The sequence below is a fragment of the Salvelinus fontinalis genome, chromosome 32 (genome assembly GCF_029448725.1).
Source record: "Salvelinus fontinalis isolate EN_2023a chromosome 32, ASM2944872v1, whole genome shotgun sequence".
NCBI lineage: Eukaryota > Metazoa > Chordata > Actinopteri > Salmoniformes > Salmonidae > Salvelinus > Salvelinus fontinalis.
The window spans coordinates 27,772,951-27,792,970 of record NC_074696.1 but is presented as its reverse complement, the minus strand read 5'-3'; the positions used below and the strand labels follow the sequence as shown (position 1 = coordinate 27,792,970).

The following is a 20,020-nucleotide window of genomic DNA, read 5'->3' as shown; positions in this document are numbered from 1 at the left end:
GGTCAATCCAGATAATGTCAAGAACTTTGAAAGTTTCTTTAAGTGTAGTTGCAAAAACCATGAAGCTGGCTCTCATGAGGACCGCCACAGGAAAGGAAGACCCAGAGTTACCTCTGCTGCAGAGAATACGTTCATTAGAGTTGACTGCATCTCAGATTGCAGCCCAAATAAATGCTTCACAGAGTTCAAGTAACAGACACATCTCAACATCAACTTTTCAGAGGAGACTGCGTGAATCAGGCCTTCATGGTCGAATTGTTGCAAAGAAACCACTATTAAAGCACACATGCCTAGTTAAATAAAGGTGAAAAATATTCAAAATAAGAAGACACTTGCTTGGGCCAAGAAACACGAGCAATGGCCATTAGACCGGAGGAAATCTATCCTTTGGTCTGATGAGCCCAAATTTGCGACTTGGTTCCAACCGCTGTGTCTTTGTGAGATGCAGAGTAGGTGAACGAAGGATCTCCGCATGTGTGGTTCCCACCGTGAAGCATGGAGGAGTAGGTGTGATGGTTTGGGGAGGCTTTGTTGGTGACACTGTCAGTGATTTATTTAGCATTCAAGGCACACTTAACCAGCATGGCTACCACAGCATTCTGCAGCAATAAGCCATCCCATCTGGTTTGCGCTTAGTGGGACTGTCATTTGTTTTTTAACAGGACAATGACCCAACACACCTCCAGGCTGTGTAAGGGTTATTTGACCAAGAAGGAGAGTGAAGGAGTGCTGCATCAGATGACCTGGTCTCCACAATCACCCGACCTCATCCCAATTGAGATGGTTTGGGATGAGTTAGACCGCAGAGTGAAGAAATAGCAGCCAACAAGTGCTCAGCATATGTCGGAACCCCTTCAAGAATGTTGGAAAAGCATTCCAGGTGAAGCTGGTTGAGAGAATACCAAGCTTGTGCAAAGCTGTCATCAAGGCAAAGGGTGGCTACTTTGAAGAATCTCAAAACCCTTGAATGAGTAGGTGTGTCAACTTTTGACTGGTACTGTATGTGTTATGGCTTTTCAACCTCTGACATATCGTGGATTCAGAGCTATCTATCTAATAGAACTCAGATTGTTTTCTTTAATGGGCGCTTCTCTAATGTCAAACATGTTAATAGTGGTATAACGCAGGGCAGCTCTCAAGGCCTTCTATTCTTTTCTATTTTTACCAATGACCTGCCACTGGCATTAAACAAAGCATGTGTGTCCATGTATACTGATGATTCATCCATATACGCATTTCGAACCACCACTAATTAAGTCACTGAAACCCTTATCAAAGAGTTGCAGTCAGTTTTAAAATGCATGGCCAGTAATAAACTGGTCCTGAACATCTCTAAAACTAAGAGCATTATATTTGGTACAAATAATTCCTGAAGTTCTAGATCTCTTCTAGAATCTGGTAATGAATGGTGTGGCTGTTGAAAAAGTTGAGGAGACTAAATTACTTGGTGTTACTTTAGATTGTAAACTGTCATTGTCAAAAAATATAGATTCAGTGGTTGTAAAAATGGTGAGAGTTCTGTCCGTAATAAAGAGATGCTCTGCTTTTTTGACACCACACTCCTCAATGCAAGTCCTGCAGGCTCTAGTTTTATCATATCTTGATTATTGTCCAGTCATATGGTCAAGTGCTGCAGCTGGCCCAGAACAGAGTGACATGTCTTGCTCTTCATTGTAATCAGAGGGCTAATATTAATACTATTCATGCCAGTCTCTCTTGGCTAAGAGTTGAGGAAGACTGACTGCATCACTTCTTGTTTTTGTAAGAAACATGAATATGTTGGAAATTCCACATTGTTTACATAGTGAACTTGCACAAAGCACTGACACACACGTTTACCCCATTGAACATTCCACCAGGGTTCTTTTCACACTCCCCAGGGCCAGAACAAATTCAAGGAAACGTACAGTATTATACATGGAAGTCCCTTCCATCTCATGTAGCGCATGTGAAACCTGGTTAAAACAACGCCTCTCCACCATGTGACCTACTTGTTGTGTGTATGTACTGACATGTATGTGGAACTGTTAGATGCACACTACATGTTAATGTTTTTAAGTGTACATTATATATACAAAAGTATTTGGACACCCCTTCAAATGAGTGGATTCGGCTATTTCATCCACACCCGTTGCTGACAGGTGTATAAAATTGAGCACACAGCCAGCCATGCAATCTCCATAGACAAACCTTTGCAGTGGAATTAACTTACTGAAGAGCTCAGTGACTTTCAACATGGCACAGTCATAGGATGCCACCTTTCCAACAAGTCAGTTTGTCAAATCTCTGCCCTGCTAGATCTGCCCTAGTCAATCGTAAGAGCTGTTAGTGTGAATTGGAAATGTCTAGGAGCAACAACGGCTCAGCCGCGAAGTAGTTAGCCACAAAAGCTCACAGAACGGGACCGCCAAGTGCTAAAGCGCAGCGCATAAAAATCGTCTGTCCTCGGTTGCAACACTCACTATCGAGTTCCAAACTGCCTCTGGAAGCTACGTCAGCACGAGCTGTTCGTCGGGAGCTTCATGAAATGGGTTTCCATGGCAAAGCTGCCGCACACAAGCCTAAGATCACCATGCGCAACGCCAAGCGTTGGTTGGAGTGGTGTAAAGCTCAGCGCCATTGGACTCTGAAACAGTAGAAACGCGTTCTCTGAAATGATGAATAACGCTTCACCATCTGGCAGTCCGACAGACGAATCTGGGTTTGGCGGATGCCAGGAGAACGCGACCTGCCCCAATGCATAGTGCCAACTGTAAAGTTTGGTGGAGGAGGAATAATGGTCTGGGGCTGTTTTTCATAGTTCGGTATAGCCCCTTAGTTCCAGTGAAGGGAAATCTTAACGCTACAGCATACAATTACATTTTAGAAGATTCTGTGCATCCAACTTTGTGGTAACAGTTTGGTGAAGGCACTTTTCTGTTTCAGCATGACAATGCCCCCGTGCACAAAGCGAGGTTCATACAGGTTTGTTGAGATCGGTGTGGAAGAACTTGACTGACCAGCACAGAGCCCTGACCTCAACAGGGTCTCTAAGACCTTTGGGATAAATTGGAACGCCGACTGTGAGCCAGGCCTAATCGCCCTACATCAGTGCACGACCTCACTGATGCTTCGATTCAGCCACAGGAGCAAGTCCCTGCAGCAATGTCCTAACACCTAATGGAAAGCCTTTCCAGAAGAGTGGAGACTGTTATAACAGTAAAGGGGAGACCGACTCCATATTAATGCTCATGATTTTTTGATGAGATGTTCAACGAGCAGGTGTCCACACACTTTTGGTCATGTAGTGTATGTAAATTGTCAAGTATTTTGACAAATATTTTTTTATTACATTTTTTAACCCTTTTTTCTCCCCAATTTCATGGTATCCAAATGGTAATAGTTAGTCTTGTCTCATCACTGCAACTCCCGCACGGACTCGGAAGAGGCGAAGGTCAAGAGCCATGCGTCCTCCGAAACACAACCCAACCAAGCCGCACTGCTTCTTGACACAATGCCCATCCATCCAGCTGCACCAATGTGTCGGAGGAAACACCGTACACCTGGCGACCTGGTCAGCGTGCACTGCGCCCGGCCCGCCACAGGAGTCGCTAGTGCGCGATGAGACAAGGATATCCCTGCCGGCCAAACCCTCCCTAACCCGGACGACGCTGGGCCAATTGTGCGCCGCCCCATGGGCCTCCCAGTCACAGCCGGCTGCGACAGCCTGGGCTCGAACCCAGAATCTCTGGTGGGTCACTGCGATGCAGTGCTTTAGACCACTGCGCCACCCGGGAGGCCACTGTCTGTAATGTTTTTATTGTTACGTGTCAGACCTCCGTAAGGCTAGCTGTCGCCATTGGCGTTGTCTAATGGGGATTCTAATAAATCGTTGCCTGTGAGAGCCTCCTCAATTAATTAAAATGTCTCATCCCCCTCCTCTCTTGCTCACACTCTCTCTCTCTCTCTCTCGTTCTTTCTCTCCAGTAGAGAGGTCCAAGCCCCAGCAGCAGGTGCGTAACTTGGGAGCCATTCGGCGGACTTCATCCCTGGGTACCATCACCGGCCCCTACCTTACCGGCCAGTGGCCTCGTGACCACCACGTGCACTACCCCTCATGCATGAAAGATAAATCCACTCAGGTAGGTCCCCCTCACTTCCTGTCCCCCCTATGTGTCACGTTTTATCTGGTTCCCCCACTGAGATGAATGAATGACTGTACACTATGCTTCGTGCATTAAAGTTAAATCCACTCAGGTAGGTGCCTCCCCACTTCCTGTCCCCCTAACCTATCCTTCATGTGTCACGCTTTGTTCAGTCCCCCTACTGAGATGAATGCACATGGCATTTAATTCAACAACAAAGACCTAACGATATTCCAGCTAGAAGAAACTAGGTTTATTGATATCTCTGGTTTGCTGATCTGCACAGTTTGATCAGCAAAACATGCTAGTTTTCAACTAGCATACTGAGGTGAAGGACAGGAAACTACTACAGATGTAGGATCTTAATTTTACCTATATTGTCACAGCAAAATAATCCAGCAGCAACACGATTTTAGCATTTACTCCATAATGGTTCTTGATTGGTGGTTAGGCTATTAGCTGGTCAAAAGTAGGCTACATTAAAAGTGCAAAACTGTTAATATAACTGTGTGTTAGTGTGTTTTCTGTGAAATTATGTAAATGGAAAAGCTCATCTGTAGGAATATTCTCAGCAACAAAAGAGTGATCAAATTAAGACCCTACATCTGTAAGCAGAAGTGGCTGAGTACTGAGCTGCATCGCTATAAGGAAGTGGGCTCTTTCAACTGACTAGTGGCAGTCAAGTTTGTACAGTACTCAGTCACTGATTCACCTGCACACACAGATATTAGTTAGCCCGCTGTTGACCTCTTTCACAGGTCTATACACCCTGTTTCCGTCAGTCACATTGAGATTTACCAAACGCATCTATACGCATCTGTGGGCCTCTCTAAATTTGCAATAGATTAACCAGCCTGGCTCTCTGTATTAACCTGCCTGGCCTTCTGTGCTTTGAACAAGTAGGCACTGGGTGTCACTGCAGCACAAAGGTGTCATTGTGGAGAATATGCAAGCTCCTGTCTGTCTGTGTGACACATGGCTTCTGCTTGTCAGATGAAGTCAGCTGTTTGCACAGAGCCATGTTGCTGCCAGTCCTGCTGCGGCTGGAATTTTCCCCTCCTGCTCCTCTTTCTCCTTCTTCCACTCTTCACCTTTTCCTTGTAATTTTCTGTCTTTCTCAGCCATTGGGTCTGTGACCTGGAATGTTCTCCTCTTCCCCCTCTTCTTCCTCCTCTTCCTCGCTCTATTCTGTACATTGCTGTGACCTGCAACACTCACACCATCCTTCCAAGTTATGACAGACAGGCCCAAACACATAGCACTAAGATTATGCCAAGAGAGAAAGAAGTATTTGTGTGTGGAAGATTGATTATTGTGCAGGCTAGTGAGTGTACTGGGCCAGTTTCACTAACCTAGGTTAAACCTATTCCTCCTTTTAATGGACATTCTGCTTTCTGCGTTGAACAGGATTTTACAGTGTCAGCCCAATATTCTGGATCCCTCAAACTGGTCATTAAAGGGGTAGATTAGGCCTTTAGTTTTTTATTTCTCTTCTCTGGGTCTAGTGTGGGAGCCAGACTGTGAGAGTGAACTAGCAGGGTTATGACACCACCGGAGCCAGAGATGACATCCCATAATGACATCCTACATCCTGTTTTTACTGTACTGCTCGGCAACCAGAGCCCAATAAGCTCCTCAGGCCACCCAAACGCCATATTGCTAGATCATCCCAGAAACCATATTACTGTGGACTCAACCTGGCAGCCGGTTTACTGTATGAATCAACCCGTCCATTCCACTTTTCCTTCACTTCAGCTCTTTGTCCAGATGCATGGAAAAATCTGCCACATCTACACGTAGGGAAGGTGGACCAGGGAAGGGAAGGTGGACCAAACATTGTCCACTGAAAGAGGAGAGGAGATGGTGTGTGGCTGTGTGCGCATGCGTGTCTCAGTTTGTGTGTGTGTGTGTGTGAGTGTGTGCTCCCCCTCCTCTTCCCTTAAATAGGAGATGAAAAAGACAATGTTCAAAGCTTTCTCTCTCTGTTTCCTGCCTGGCTTGGTGATGGTGTTGAGCGGGTTACAGAGGACAACCTTTGAAATGTGAAGTCTCCACAGATTAATAGAATAACTCAACTCACCACTTTACAATATCTACTACCGCTTCTGGCTATAGCCCTGGCCTAGCACTTCCATTGGCCCTTACAGTGTACATTCTCGGATGCTCTGATGAAAGCATAACCGCTGAAACGCTTTTCACAATAAAAAGGTGAAATGTCTTTGTTTAAAAAAAAAAAAACATTTTGGAGTGCCACTGTTTCCCAATGTTCTTGAACTTGGGATTTAATTCAAAGTGTACATTCTCTCTCTCTCGTCTCTCTCTCCTCGCTCTCTCTCTGCCCTCTTGAAAGCAGAGACAGAGCTAGGACTATTCTATATCACAGCACCCACTCTATTTAATCCCTGTCTGATGACTGCCATGTGTGGAGAGCCCTTCTCTCTTTTTCTCCTGTTTACACTTGTCTTCCTCCTCCTCTCTTCCTCCTCCGTGCCTCTCTCAGCTCCAGGAGCAGGTCAGACCAGGGGTAACCAAGGGGACGAAGCAAGGGCTTCTTTCCGTCCAGTTGACATAATAACTTCTTCATCATAGTAGCTGTACCTGAGGCTGTGGCGTTTAGAGACCTCTCCTTGTTCTGATGTCAACTGACACACACAACTCACGACTAGTTATGCTCCATTTTAGATCTCGTTATACATGATGTACACACATCAAGGTTTCCATGTCAAACCTAACACTTCGCAAAGGGCAAATTTGAAATGGCAAAGTAGAGCTCTGTTTAGGCTTAGGGCAAAAGGCCTTTTATTCCCGACCATGATGATTGACGTGGCTAATGAGGATAAGAGGTTGGTAATTAGGTCATGATATCATCAGTTGTTTCCTTGTTGTGTCCAGACACCTGGATGTTGGAGTGAAGAAGCAGGAGAGAGGAGGAGCACACACCAGCGCTCGGTGTCTTGGGGCAGCGCCGACCAGCTCAAAGAGGTACACACTCGCACACCACACTTAAACATGTCACAAGAAACCCTATTTAAGAAACTACAACTTGCAGCACTTTCCTAATGACCGTTGGACCGAGGGGGTTCTCAAATCAACAATGACAACATACTGTACAGTAGGCCTCCCTGTAAAACTGATGAAATCTGCTATCCTAGCACACTGTGTATCCGTATCATTGCTGTCATCCTCCTTTAATCCAGACGTAGATTCTGCCATGTTGAGATGGCTTGAAGTTGACAAGACAATACTAGAATGTTATCAGTCTATAGGAAACTGCCTACCACCTGCCATCCGTCTCTCTCTCTCTCTCTCTCCACATGGTACCACCTTCTATATATAACTTCCTGTCTGACCTCAGACTTCCGCATGCTCAGGGCTTGGTCTGTTCTAATGCTGGGTGTCAGAGACGGAGCGTCGGGCCGGGCCGGGCGGTCGTTGTCTTATCATCCCCTCTCAGCTCCACCCTGGTGCTATAATGCCACAGGCAGGGAGGAGGCAGATAACACTATCTATCTCCCTCGTTAACTAACCAGACACATAACCCAACAGGCAATTTATGGACAGGAAAGACAGCCAGGCAGGCCTCGGATTCCTCTTTCTCTTTTAACCTCTTTCTTTCATTCTTTCTCTCCCCTTTCTCTCTCCATCTCTCTGTTTGTCTCTCTCTCTCTGTGTTTTCTCTCGCCGTCCTAGTTTAGCAGCCGGAGAACAGCTAAATAGTAGTATTGAGGCATGTTCCTTAGTACTAGTAGTGGAGCTTGGGGCTGTAGTGGAGCTGCAGTGCAGAGGGGTTGAGTTGAAGTCTCCTTCAGTTAGGGCTATATAACCTCGAGATCCCAGCGGTATTAAGCGACCGTAATCCACAGTAATCCTAACCTCATAGACCTCATTATTTACAAACACTTCCTGTCACTTAACTCTTGTTGTGATCTTATTTCCTCAGCGTTATATAGGATGTACTCGCTCCACTTTCAGCCCTGTGTAAAGTGCTGCCCGGGCCAGCTTAATGTCTTACAACTCACACGCACGCACGCACGCACGCACGCACACACACACACACACACACACACACAGCAATGTTGCAGGGACAACATGTTTGTTGACTTGCCATGTAACGCTGCCGGACAACGAACACATTCATACTTTTATACTTACTGACTGGGTTTTCAGTTAGCTACTGTGCACTACCTGTACTAGTGGTATGTATTTTTAGTGAATCGCTGGGAAAGTGCAGGGAAGGGAGGAGTAAGAATATAAGGCGCTTGAGTGAGTTTGCAGTATGTGTGTTTGAGTTTGTTTATTTTGGTGCTGGAATAAAGCAGTTGAGCAACAATGTTATAATACTTGTAGGCTTTTTTTATTTTCTTTACTGTCTTTATTTTGGACCCCGCATCATAAGAGAGATTTGGCCTATTATCACCTACTGATTCTTTATATCTGGAAAGCTGACTAATTGTTGAGTGCACCAGGTTCATGATGGCTAAATAAAGTGGATCACATATCAGCCTGTACATTCAGACAGAGCCTCCTGTTAGGCTGGGTGTTTGTGTTTTGTTTCTATAGTAAAAAGACTTGGTGGAATGTTTCACATTGCATTTACACAAACCATCCTTTATCTTCTTCCACCATAGCATGTCTTGCTGGTGTAAAAGGTGACCTGTGTTGTGCTGCTATGGTAAAATGACTGAGTCTACAATGACTTCTGTGTAAAGGCGCAAGGAAAATAACATGTCTGGGCTTGTCCTGGCTGGTAGTGAGATGCTGCATACATAATAAGAATAAGATGGCTACCATGTGGCAAGCAACTGTTTATCTGATTTGCCATTAACTGTACTGTGCTTCTATCTGATATAGAAAGGCCCCCACTTGTCTGAGAGTTCAAAAGGCTATTTTGGCAATTGGAACTTTCCTCTGTGGATGCAGAATTATAAAGACAAAGATTTGGGTCAAATATATACCTAGAGCCACACAGGACAGGAGTTCTAGCCCTTTGTCCTTATTGGTCAGAGCACAGGGGATTCTCAAACCAGATAAGGAAGCCAATACACTGTCATATCTTCTGTTAGATGTAGTTTAGCACCGTCTGTGGGGCTTTCAAAGGTGTGAACGGCACCATGCAAATGAAATATATTATCTACATCGTAAATGGCCTTTTAAGATGTGTTTGCATACTCAAATTGACCCAGTCTGTGTGCTAGTTTTAAATTTTATGGATTCTTCCTTTAGCTATTAGATCAATGACTAGCCTGCCAGCTATTCGCCTTCCTTCCACACTCCTTTTAGATGTACACTACCATTCAAAAGTTTGGGGTCATTTAACTTCACTAGGGTAGGGGGCAGCATTTGGAATTTTGGATGAAATGCATGCCCAAATTAAACTGCCTGGCTCTCGGGCCCAAAAGATATGATATGCATATAACTGGTAGATCTGGGTAGAAAACACAAAAGTTTCCAAAACTGTTAAAATAGTGTCTGTGAGTATAACAGAACTGATTTGGCAGGCGAAAACCTGAGAAAAATCCATTCAGGAAGTAGTTTTTGGGGGTTTTGTAGTTTTCTATTCAATGCCATTACAGTATCCATTGACTTAGGACTCAAATTGCAGTTTCTATGCCTTCCACTAGATGTCAACAGTCTTTAGAAATTGTTTCAGGCTTGTATTCTGAAAATGAAGAAGTAAGAGCAGTCTGAATGAGTGGGCCCTAAAGTGTGACAGAGCTTTTTCATGCGCACGACCGAGAGAGTGCCTTTCTTGTTTACCTTTTAAATTGACGACGTTATTGTCCGGTTGAAATATTATCGATTATTTAAGCTAAAAACAACCTGAGGTTTGAATATAAACATCGTTTTACATGTTTCTATGAACTTTACAGATACAATTTGGATTTTTTTATCTTCCTGTTTTGACTGCGTTTGAGCCTGTGGATTACTGAAGAAAACGCGCGAACAAAACAGAGGTTTTTGGATATAAAGAGACTTTATCGAACAAAAGGAACATTTATTGAGTAAATGAATGTCTGCTGAGTGCAACCATATGAAGATCATCAAAGGTAAGGGATTCATTTTATCTCTATTTCTGACATGTGTAACTGTTCTACTTGGCTGGTTACTGTTTGTAATGAATTGTCTAGTGGGCTATGTTCTCAAATAATTGTAAGGTATGCTTTCGCCGTAAAGCATTTTTAAAATCTGACACCGTTGTTGGATTCACAAGAAGTTAATCTTTAAACCTATGTAAAATATGTTTTGTTTTCTGAATTTTTATAATGAGTATTTCTGTATTTGAATTTGGCACCAAGCAGTTTCACTGGCTGTTGAAGAGGTGGGACACTACCGTCTCACGTGCCCAAGAGAGGTTAAAAATGTCCTTGTTTTCCATGAAAACATACATTAAATGAGTGGCAAAATTAATAGGAAATATAGTCATGACGTTGACAAGGTTTTAAATAATGATTTTTATTTGAAATAATAATTGTGTCCTCCAAACTTTGCTTTCGTCAAAGAATCCTCCCATTTGCAGTAATTGCAGACCTTGCAGGCCTTGCAGACCTTTGGCATTCTAGTTGTCAATTTTTTGAGGTAATCTGAAGAGATTTCACCCCATGCTTCCTGAAGCACCTCCCACAAGTTGGATTGGCTTGATGGGCACTTCTTACTAACCTACGGTCAAGCTGCTCCCACAACAGCTCAATAGGGTTGAGATCTGGTGACTGTGCTGGCCACTCCATTATAGACAATACCAGCTGACTGCTTCTTCCCTAAATAGTTCTTGCATAGTTTGGAGCTGTGCTTTGGGTCATGTAGGAGGAAATTGGCCCCAATTCAGCGCCGTCCACAGGGTATGGCATGGCGTTGCAAAATGGAGTGATAGCCTTCCTTCTTCAAGATCCCTTTTACCCTGTATAAATCTTCCACTTTACCACCACCAAAGCGCCCCCAGACCATCACATTGCCTCCACCATGCTTGACAGATGGCGTCAAGCACTCATCCAGCATCTTTTTATTTTTTCTGCGTCTCACGAATGTTCTTCTTTGTGATCCGAACTAGAGGTCGACCGATTAATTAGGGCCGATTTTCAAGTTTTCATATTAATCGGGAATCAGCCTTTTTGGATGCCGATTATGGCCGATTACATTGCAATCCACGAGTAGAGTAAGTGGCAGGCTGACCACCTGTTACGTGAGTGCAGCATCAAAAGGACCTTGTGGCTGCAAGGAGCCAAGGTAAGTTGCTAGCTAGCATTACTTATCTTATAAAAACAATCAATCTTCACATAATCACTAGTTAACTACACGTGGTTGATGATACTACTAGTTTATCTAGCTTGTCCTGCGTTGCATATAATCAATGTGGTGCCTGTTAATTTATCATCAAATCACAGCCTACTTCAACTTCGCCAAACGGGATGATTTAACAAAAAAGCGCATTCGCAAAAAAAGCACAATCGTTGCACAAATGTACCTAACCATAAACATCAATGCCTTTTCTAAAATCAATACACAGAAGTATATATTTTTAAACCTGCGTATTTAGTTAAAAGAAATTCATGTTAGCAGGCAATATTAACTAGAGAAATTGTGTCACTTCTCTTGCGTTCAGTGCACGCAGAGTCAGGGTATATGCGACCATTTCTTCCTAACAAGGACTGTAATTAATTTGCCAGAATTGTGCGGTTTCCTTTTTCCTTCACACAATTATGACATAACATTGAAGGTTGTGCAATGTAACAGAAATATTTAGACTTAGGGTTGCCACCCAGTCAATAAAATACAGAACGGTTCCGTATTTCACTGAAAGAATAAACGTTTTGTTTTCAAAATGATAGTTTCCGTATTTGACCATATTAATGACCAAAGGCTCATATTTCTGTGTTTATTATAATTAAGTCTATGATTTGATATTTGACAGAGCAGTCTGACTGAGCGGTGGTAGACAGCAGCAGGCTCGTAAGCATGAATTCAAACAGCACTTTACTGCGTTTGGCAGCAGCTCTTAGCAATGTTTGAGCACAACGATGTTTATGACTTCAAGCCTATCAACTCCCGAGATTAGGCTGGCAATACTAAAGTGCCTATAAGAACATCCAATAGTCAACGGTATATGAAATACAAATGGTATAGAGAGAAATAGTCGACTCGTCAAAATTCCTATGATAACTACAACCTAAAACTTCTTAACTGGGAGTATTAAAGAACAGGGAATATTGAACCACCAGCTTTCTCATGTTCTGAGCAAGGAACTTAAATGTTAGCTTTTTTACATGGCACATATTGCACTTTTACTTTCTTCTCCAACACTGTGTTTTTGCATTATTTAAACCAAATTGAACATGTTTCATTATTTATTTGAGACGAATTAGATTTAATTTATGTATTATATTAAGTTAAAATAAAAGTGTTCATTGTTCATTCAGTATTGTTGTAATTGTCATTATTACAAATATATATATAAAAATTGTCCGATTTAATCGGTATTGGCTTTTTTTGGTACTCCAATAATCGGTAATAATTGAAAAATCATAATCGGTCGACCTCTAATCCAAACACCTCAAACTTAGATTCGTCTGTCCATAACACTTTTTTCTAATCCGCCTCTGCCAGTGTCTGTGTTCTTTTGCCCATCTTAATCTTTCCTTTTTATTGGCCAGTTTGAGATATGGCTTTTTCTTTACAACTCAAAAACAAGGACATTTCTAAGTGACCCCAAACTTTTGAACAGTGTATGTAGGGACTGCACAACTCCCGAGGGGCGCAGCGGTCTAAGGCACTGCTTCTCAGTGCTAGAGGCGTCACTATAGAGACCCTGGTTCGATTCCAGGCTGTATCACAACCGGCCGTGATTGGGAGTCCCATAGGGCGGCGCACAATTGGCCCAGTGTCGTCCGGGTTTGGCCGGTGTAGGCCGTCATTTCAAAAAATAATTTGTTCTTAACTGACTTGCCTAGTAGAGCTGTAAATGTATTTTCTTTAACATGTGATCTAATGTATTAATTACTGGAGCTGCCTGCCTAGGGGCTTTTCTCTGAGCTATGGCGACCCCTGGTGGATATATTGGTGTCAAAAACGTGATAAGATGAAATAGGCTACATTACACGAGACAAAGTTCAGCTGTTAACATGCTGCTATTCCTTTCTCTCTCTTTCCGCATGTTTATTTTCTCACTTTGTCTCTGTCTTTCTCCCTCTCTTCTCTTCCTCTTCCTCTCCACTTCCCCCTCCTCTCTTCCTCCTCCTCCTCCTCTGTTCTCCTCAGCAGATAGCCAAGCTCCGGCAGCAGCTGCGTGGCGGTAGTAAGCAGCAGCAGGGAGGTCGTCAGTCTCAGTGTCAAAGAGACAAAGACAGCCTGTCTCCTTTACAGGGACCTAACAACACCATCAACACCACCGCCAACCAAGCACAGGTGAGGCACAATACTGCCATCCAAACCTGAGTTAAAATAAAACGGTGTGTGTTTAGCTTGTTTGGCAAGGTTGGAAACCAATGAAATCGTCCCAGAAGTTCAAACTGCGCCCTCGCCAACCCAACATGCCAGTGAAGCTTAATCACAGAAACTGTGCTTCTTATAATATGTGTAAGTTGGAGGTTTCATTTTTGAATGTCTCTCTCTGCGGTTGTGTCCCTGGTCCCTGCAGTGGTCCTGCATGTCTAAGTCATCTCAGATGTCCAACATGACGGTGCCCAAGCCCTCCATCACCAGAGTGCCCAGCAGCATGGAGGGAATCAACCACGAGCTGGAGAAGGTCTTCATCAGAGACAACAACGGAGAGAAGGAAGAGCTCAAGGTGGGGGAACGGACTGTTAGACATATACGATCACATATTTCAACCTGGACTCAGAGCATTTTGTATTATTCTGTATGTAAATCAGAGACAATCCATTTCGTATGATATGTTATGAATTGCAATTTGTTGTTGCTAACACTAGCTAGGTGGCTAACGCTAACTTGAGATTTGAACACACAACCTTTGGGTCGCTAGACGTTTGCGTTATACGCCCAGACCAACCACTCTCATTTCGTTTTTTTCCCTTATTAAGTAACCTGTCTTATGTAACCATACCAAACGTAACATATCATACTCATTTGAGTGTCCCGGATTTACAATTGCTATTTTAAGTCTAGTCTATGAGACAAGGCTGCATATTTACACTCCCAGTCAAGGGTGACTTCAGTCAGGCTCATGTGCCTGGAGGTGACAGAGGAGTAGACACGCACACAAACGCAACCATTCATTCACCTGTTGTGTCACTGTCAATCCTATTACTTGCAAATATTTACTGACCAACATCTTGCTCTCTCTCCCCCTCATCCCCCTGCCCTCCCCAGGTGTTGGAGGTACCAGATGGGCGGCGAGCCCCCTTTCCCCCCCAGCAGCGTAGCAGCAGTACCCGCAGTGTGGACACACAGACTCCCTCTGCCCCCGGCCGCTCCAGCAGTAGTTCCAGCCTGTCCCCCTGTCCCTCTCCTGCCTGTCCCCCGGGGTCCGGCTCACATGGGGGCAGCCCTTACTCCACTGACGATCTGCTCTACGACAGGGATAAAGGTAGGACTGTCAGAATTCCATCTCAGACCAAGGGCAAGGCCTCCATTGTCCATCCTGCTGTTGTGTCCATTAGCACGGCTCTGAACTCCCACCTTGGACTGTGTTTGTGTCTGACCGTTTCTGACCATTTTCTCTGTCTCTGTCTACAGACAGTGGCAGTAGCTCTCCGCTGCCTAAGTTTGCCTCGTCTCCTAAACCCAACAACAGCTACATGTTCAAGAGAGAACCTCCAGAGGGCTGTGAGAAGATCAAGGTGTTTGAGGAAGTGAGGTAAGTACAGCAAGAGACCAGGGACCTGGTCCAGAAGGGTTTGATTTGATTTTTTAGGATCTATTTTATCGCACCACATTTTCCAAGTCGTTGATACTGAAGGTCAATTACTCATACATGTCATGAAAAGAGTTAACACGCCGTCTCTTACTTTTCCCTTTGTCTGTCCAGCTCCAGGCAGTCAGCGTCCGTCCATCTCTTCTCCTGCCCCGACAAGAACAAGGTCAACTTCATCTCCACCGGCTCCGCCTTCTGCCCCGTCAGACTGACCCCCGGTGCCCTGCACCTCTCTGTGACCTCTCACCCCGATGATGACCCCGAGGCCGGTCCCAGCTCAATGATGTCAGCATTCTGCCGTGTCCTCCCCTCTCAGGTCCACACCTCCACCAGCACAGACGACGCTCCCACCCCCGAGGAAGCTGCCCCTGCAACGCCCAACTCTCCCCAGCAGGGGGAGACACCAGAGACTGCCCTTCAGGCAGACAGCCTGGCCATCAGCTAGACCTGGGCAGAGCTGGCCTCTGTCACATGGTTCTGTTTCTTATTGTTATTAATCATTTGATTATTACGCCCCCACCACCACCATCATCATCATCATCATCATCATCATCACTGAAGTCTGGTCTCCTTTCTCTAAATGACCTCCCCCTCCTCTTCTCTCTGTCTCTGCTGAACTCTACACACACACACACTCTGCATGGCGTAGTGCTAGCAACAATGTACCTGACGACGACGACAACAACAACAAACAACTGAGAAAACAAAGACAAGTGTCCCACATGTTCCTAGCCTATTCCTAAAGCACTGTTCCTGTCAGAGATAGACATGATGTTCTTTAACAGCACGTATAAGTAGAGATATTGGACGCTGGCATGGGATGGATGGGAAGAAAATGTGACACTTTGGATAAGGGGCATGCGTTTTAAACTGGCAGTGTGTTTAAGATTAAAGACATGCTCCGGTACTTTGCCAACTAAAAAAGTATATTTTAAACCTTCCGCTTTGGGCTAGATGTGTCAATGTGTAGATCATACATGCATAATCTATGATCAGAATTACTGTCTTACCTCAATTAGCCACGAAATTCCTAGTTTGAAAGCCACTATTTTCTTGAAGATGTGCTGTGCCATTTTCTTCTACATTTCCCCCTACATAGGCCAGCCAGCCCCCTAGCAATTCGAGTTCTAGCCAATGAGCTTCAGCCTCTGGCATTTGAACGACAGCTAGCGTTATCCAATGAGGTTGCAGGGTGGACCTAATGGCTCAGCGAGAGAGAGAGCAATCGCATATGTGAAGTAGAACGCAATTTTCAGGGACTACTTTTGGCTCGTGTGTGTGCTACTTTCAGAACTACTGGCTAAAAATGATACAAAAGTACCGGAGAATCTCTTTAACTTATGTGTTATTGTGTTCTGTTGTGACATTCTCCACAGTATGAATAAGCTCTATACAACATATTACACATTATATATCTTATGAAAAGAAAGAAACAATGCTTGTTTAAATAGAAAACTGTGTATTGCTGTGTTATGTTATGTACAGTAACAGAGAAAGGAAAAAAAAAATATTCAGGATTTATGTTTACACAATCCAGGTTATGTTTCCAAACCTCCTTTGAAACATGCAAAGAATAATCAAAAAAGTGGGAAAAAAGACATAAAGAAGAAAATTCTAAATGGCCACAACAATCCGTTGCACAGTCTCCATTGCGTCTGGCCTTGCTTCAGGTATATATCACAAACGGAGTCTAAACTCAGGAAATTTGGAATGTATGCCCATATTCCATGACACAGATTGACTCAGCTCCGACTGCATTTCCTTGTTGAAGCTTTGCTTTCTCTCATTCCAGATTCCATTCCAGAAATTCTGAACCTTTTATTTGCCCTAGACATTCCATGGTGTTATGATGTGCTGTCCCAAGACTTGACCTGTGCTTGGTTGACATGAAAGGTTGACTGTATTGTTAGCAGTGGTGGAAAAAGTCCCCAATGTCATACTTGAGTAAAAGTATAGATACCTTAATAGAAAGTTACTCAAGTAAAAGTAAAACTCACCCAGTAAAATCCTAATTGAGTTAGTCTAAAAGTATTTGGTTCTAAATATACTTAAGTATCAAAAGTAAAAGTATAAATCATTTCAAATTCCTTCTATTAAGCAAAGCAGGCAGCACAGTTTTCTTGTTTTTAAATTGTATGGATAGCCAGGGGCACACTCCAACACTCAGACATCATTTCCAAAAGATGCTTTTGTGAGTCCGCCAGATCAGAGGCAGAAGGGATGACCATCGTTGTCTTGATAAGTGCGGGAATTGGACCATTTTCCTGTCCTGCTAAGCATTCAACATGTAACAAGTACTTTTGGGTGTCAGGTAAAATGTGTGGAGTAAAAAGTACATTATTTTCTTTAGGAATGTAGTGAAGTAAAAGTAGTCCAAAAAAAATCCAAAAATGACTTAAGTAGTACTTTAAAGTATTTTTACTGAAGTACTTTACACCACTGGTTGTTAGGTGTCTTGGTTGTCTTTGAGTGACTAGTAACAGACCAAGACCACTGTGAGAGATAATGGCTGTGCATGTTTGAGAGAAGTCTATAATGGCCATGACTGTCAATGCCTGATGATTCTGTGTGGTCAGACCCTCTGCAGCCGTTGTGCTGTGGTCAAGGTCAGGTAGCAACTTCAGGTCAGTCTGGGTTGACTGGTCCTAGTCAAGTCATGGCCTGCAGTAACATCACATAAAATAAGCATTTGATTGGTTACATTCAGGTGATGTCCTGTCTGAGACTGTTTTAATATCACATAGACAACATAATTATGCTTTACTATTGATTCATAAGACATTCCATGAGATTCTAGCTGGTTAGGGGTCGAGAAGACTCATCAAGTCATGTCCAAACATTGATCTTTAGGCCCTCCAGTGCGCTGAGTTTAAGGTTTGATTAGAGCGGACCTAGTAGGTTTATTGCACCTGCAGAACTGGTAGATGTTTCATCTTTGGATTTCTAAGGTTAAGGAGTAAACTGTCCCGATCCTTATCCAGTCCATGTCTTTGTAAAGCATTACACTCCAGAATGTCATGACTCATGAGTAATTATTGACATCATCTTCCTCAAAGGAAGCAATTCTCCTATGAGCGTCCCGTATTTGATTCTGTGCACAATAATTTCTTCTGCAGATTTGTCTGTAACATCATTCTCGCATGGAACACAACAACACACCTGTACACAATTCCTTCAATAAGACATTCAAGTCAAAGATAAACCATAATCAGAAACATTATTTATTTTGATATGCTAATGTATGCTTGTGGAATTCCTGTCTGCATTGATACTCTTGTTCGTTGTTAGATATACTATATGGCTTTTAAAAATATCAATGCAATGTTGATGTTGTTTTTAATCATTTAGCACCTTATTATCAAGCGATATAGCTTATCCAATGACTTACATACATGAACTATGTGGCATTGGTTAACTAGATGTGTGCAATAATAGACAAGGTGTTGGTGTCCGTTGGGTCGGATATGTTTCGCTTCTTCTTCACCACTCCATTTCCTCTCTCATTCCTTTGGTTTGGAGTATAGAGCCAAATCAGCACTTAAGCCAGATTCACACTATAGGACTGTACTGTGCTGGCTCTGATCATTTATTTTCCAGCACGGTTCCAGCAACTATAGTGGCTCGGTATGGCTCAGTAGTGTGAAAAGCCTAACAGCCTGTTGAGAAAGTCATTACTCGATACATAAACTAGTACTGGATATGATGTCACCAGAGCACATAGCTATTGGCTAGCAGGTCATCAGTGTTCATCAGCTCACCCAATCAGCTCGCTCCTCATTGGATCTGTGGGGAAAAAGGTCATGCACAAACACAATAAAAAGATTGGTTGTTGATGTGATTAACCAGTTTGTGTGTTGTTTTGACCATCACTGAGTGTGTGCAAGTATAGAAGGAGGGGAGTGTGTGAAAGTTATAGGAGGGGAGTGTGTGAAAGTTATAGGAGGAGGAGAGTGTGCAAGTTATAGGATGAGGAGCCTGAAAGTTATAGGAGGAGGAGACTGAAAGTTATAGGAGGAGGAGTGTGAAAGTTATAGGAGGAGGAGAGTGTGAAAGTTATAGGAGGAGGAGTGTGTGAAAGATATAGGAGGAGAGTGAAATTTATAGGAGGAGGAGAGTGAAAGTTAGAGGAGAGTGTGAAAGTTATAGGAGGAAAGGAGACCGAAAGTTATAGGAGGAGGAGTGTGTGAAAGATATAGGAGTGTGTGAAAGTTATAGGAGTGTGAAAGTTATAGGAGGGGAGAGTGAAAGTTATAGGAGGGGAGAGTGAAAGTTATAGGAGGGGAGAGTGGAAGTTATAGGAGGGGTGAGTGAAAGTTATAGGAGGAGGAGCCTGAAAGTTTTCGGAGGAGGAAAGTGTGTGAAAGTTATAGGAGGAAAGTGTGTGAAAGTTATAGGAGGAAAGTGTGAAAGTTATAGGAGGAAAGTGTGTGAAAGTTATAGGAGGAAAGTGTGAAAGTTATAGGAGGAAAGTGTGTGACAGTTTTTAAATGCATACACTATTAAACATGTATTTCTTTTCACAGCCAGGTTGGGCCTTTTCATGTACAGTTTATTATCTAGCCATCTTTGAGGGGTCACTATGAAATAGCAGAGTGTCAGTAGAGCGCTCTCTAGTGATAGAAAGGGGCCACTACAAAATAGATTCTACTTGATCTCAAACACATTACTCTCAATACACCATACCTGGTGCCTGTGCTCCAGTAAATACCTTTCTGACACTGATGGTGAGGGTCTGGGAATTAAAGCAATACACAAATTGTTTTAATTCTCTGAATGATATCCACCCCACCACGTCATCGACTGTGTCATCAACTGACAGATTGCTATAACATGATGTGGTTAGCTGATACTTCAAATACCGATCCAGGCATTGTAAGATCTGGCATGCGTCAGAAACGCCTGGGCAGAGGAACACGACCGGTGTGTGTGTGTGTTTGTGTGAATGTACTTGTGTGAGGTAGACCTCGATATCATAAACTACAAGGACAATCAAAAGACATGCTTCAGGGTAGATTCTGGGATCTCAATGGAG

The 20,020-nt window shown here is 43.4% G+C and overlaps 1 protein-coding gene across 3 annotated transcripts in view; it reads left to right on the top strand.

The window, feature by feature from the left end:
• Positions 1 to 18,826, top strand: part of LOC129831006 (glucocorticoid-induced transcript 1 protein-like) — a 29,489-nt gene extending 10,663 nt beyond the window's left edge. Inside the window, exons 2-8 of one of the 3 annotated variants that reach the window (XM_055893968.1) lie at positions 3,970 to 4,121; positions 7,017 to 7,106; positions 13,374 to 13,520; positions 13,753 to 13,902; positions 14,445 to 14,661; positions 14,811 to 14,931; positions 15,103 to 18,826. In XM_055893968.1, the coding sequence (XP_055749943.1) occupies positions 3,970 to 4,121; positions 7,017 to 7,106; positions 13,374 to 13,520; positions 13,753 to 13,902; positions 14,445 to 14,661; positions 14,811 to 14,931; positions 15,103 to 15,433 (1,208 nt within the window). In that variant the 3' untranslated portion in view covers positions 15,434 to 18,826. Of the gene's footprint in view, positions 1 to 3,966; positions 4,122 to 7,016; positions 7,107 to 13,373; positions 13,521 to 13,752; positions 13,903 to 14,444; positions 14,662 to 14,810; positions 14,932 to 15,102 lie in introns of all 3 variants that reach the window. The other 2 variants (XM_055893967.1, XM_055893966.1) reach the window with 2 other exon arrangements.
• Positions 18,827 to 20,020: the final 1,194 nt, after the last annotated feature.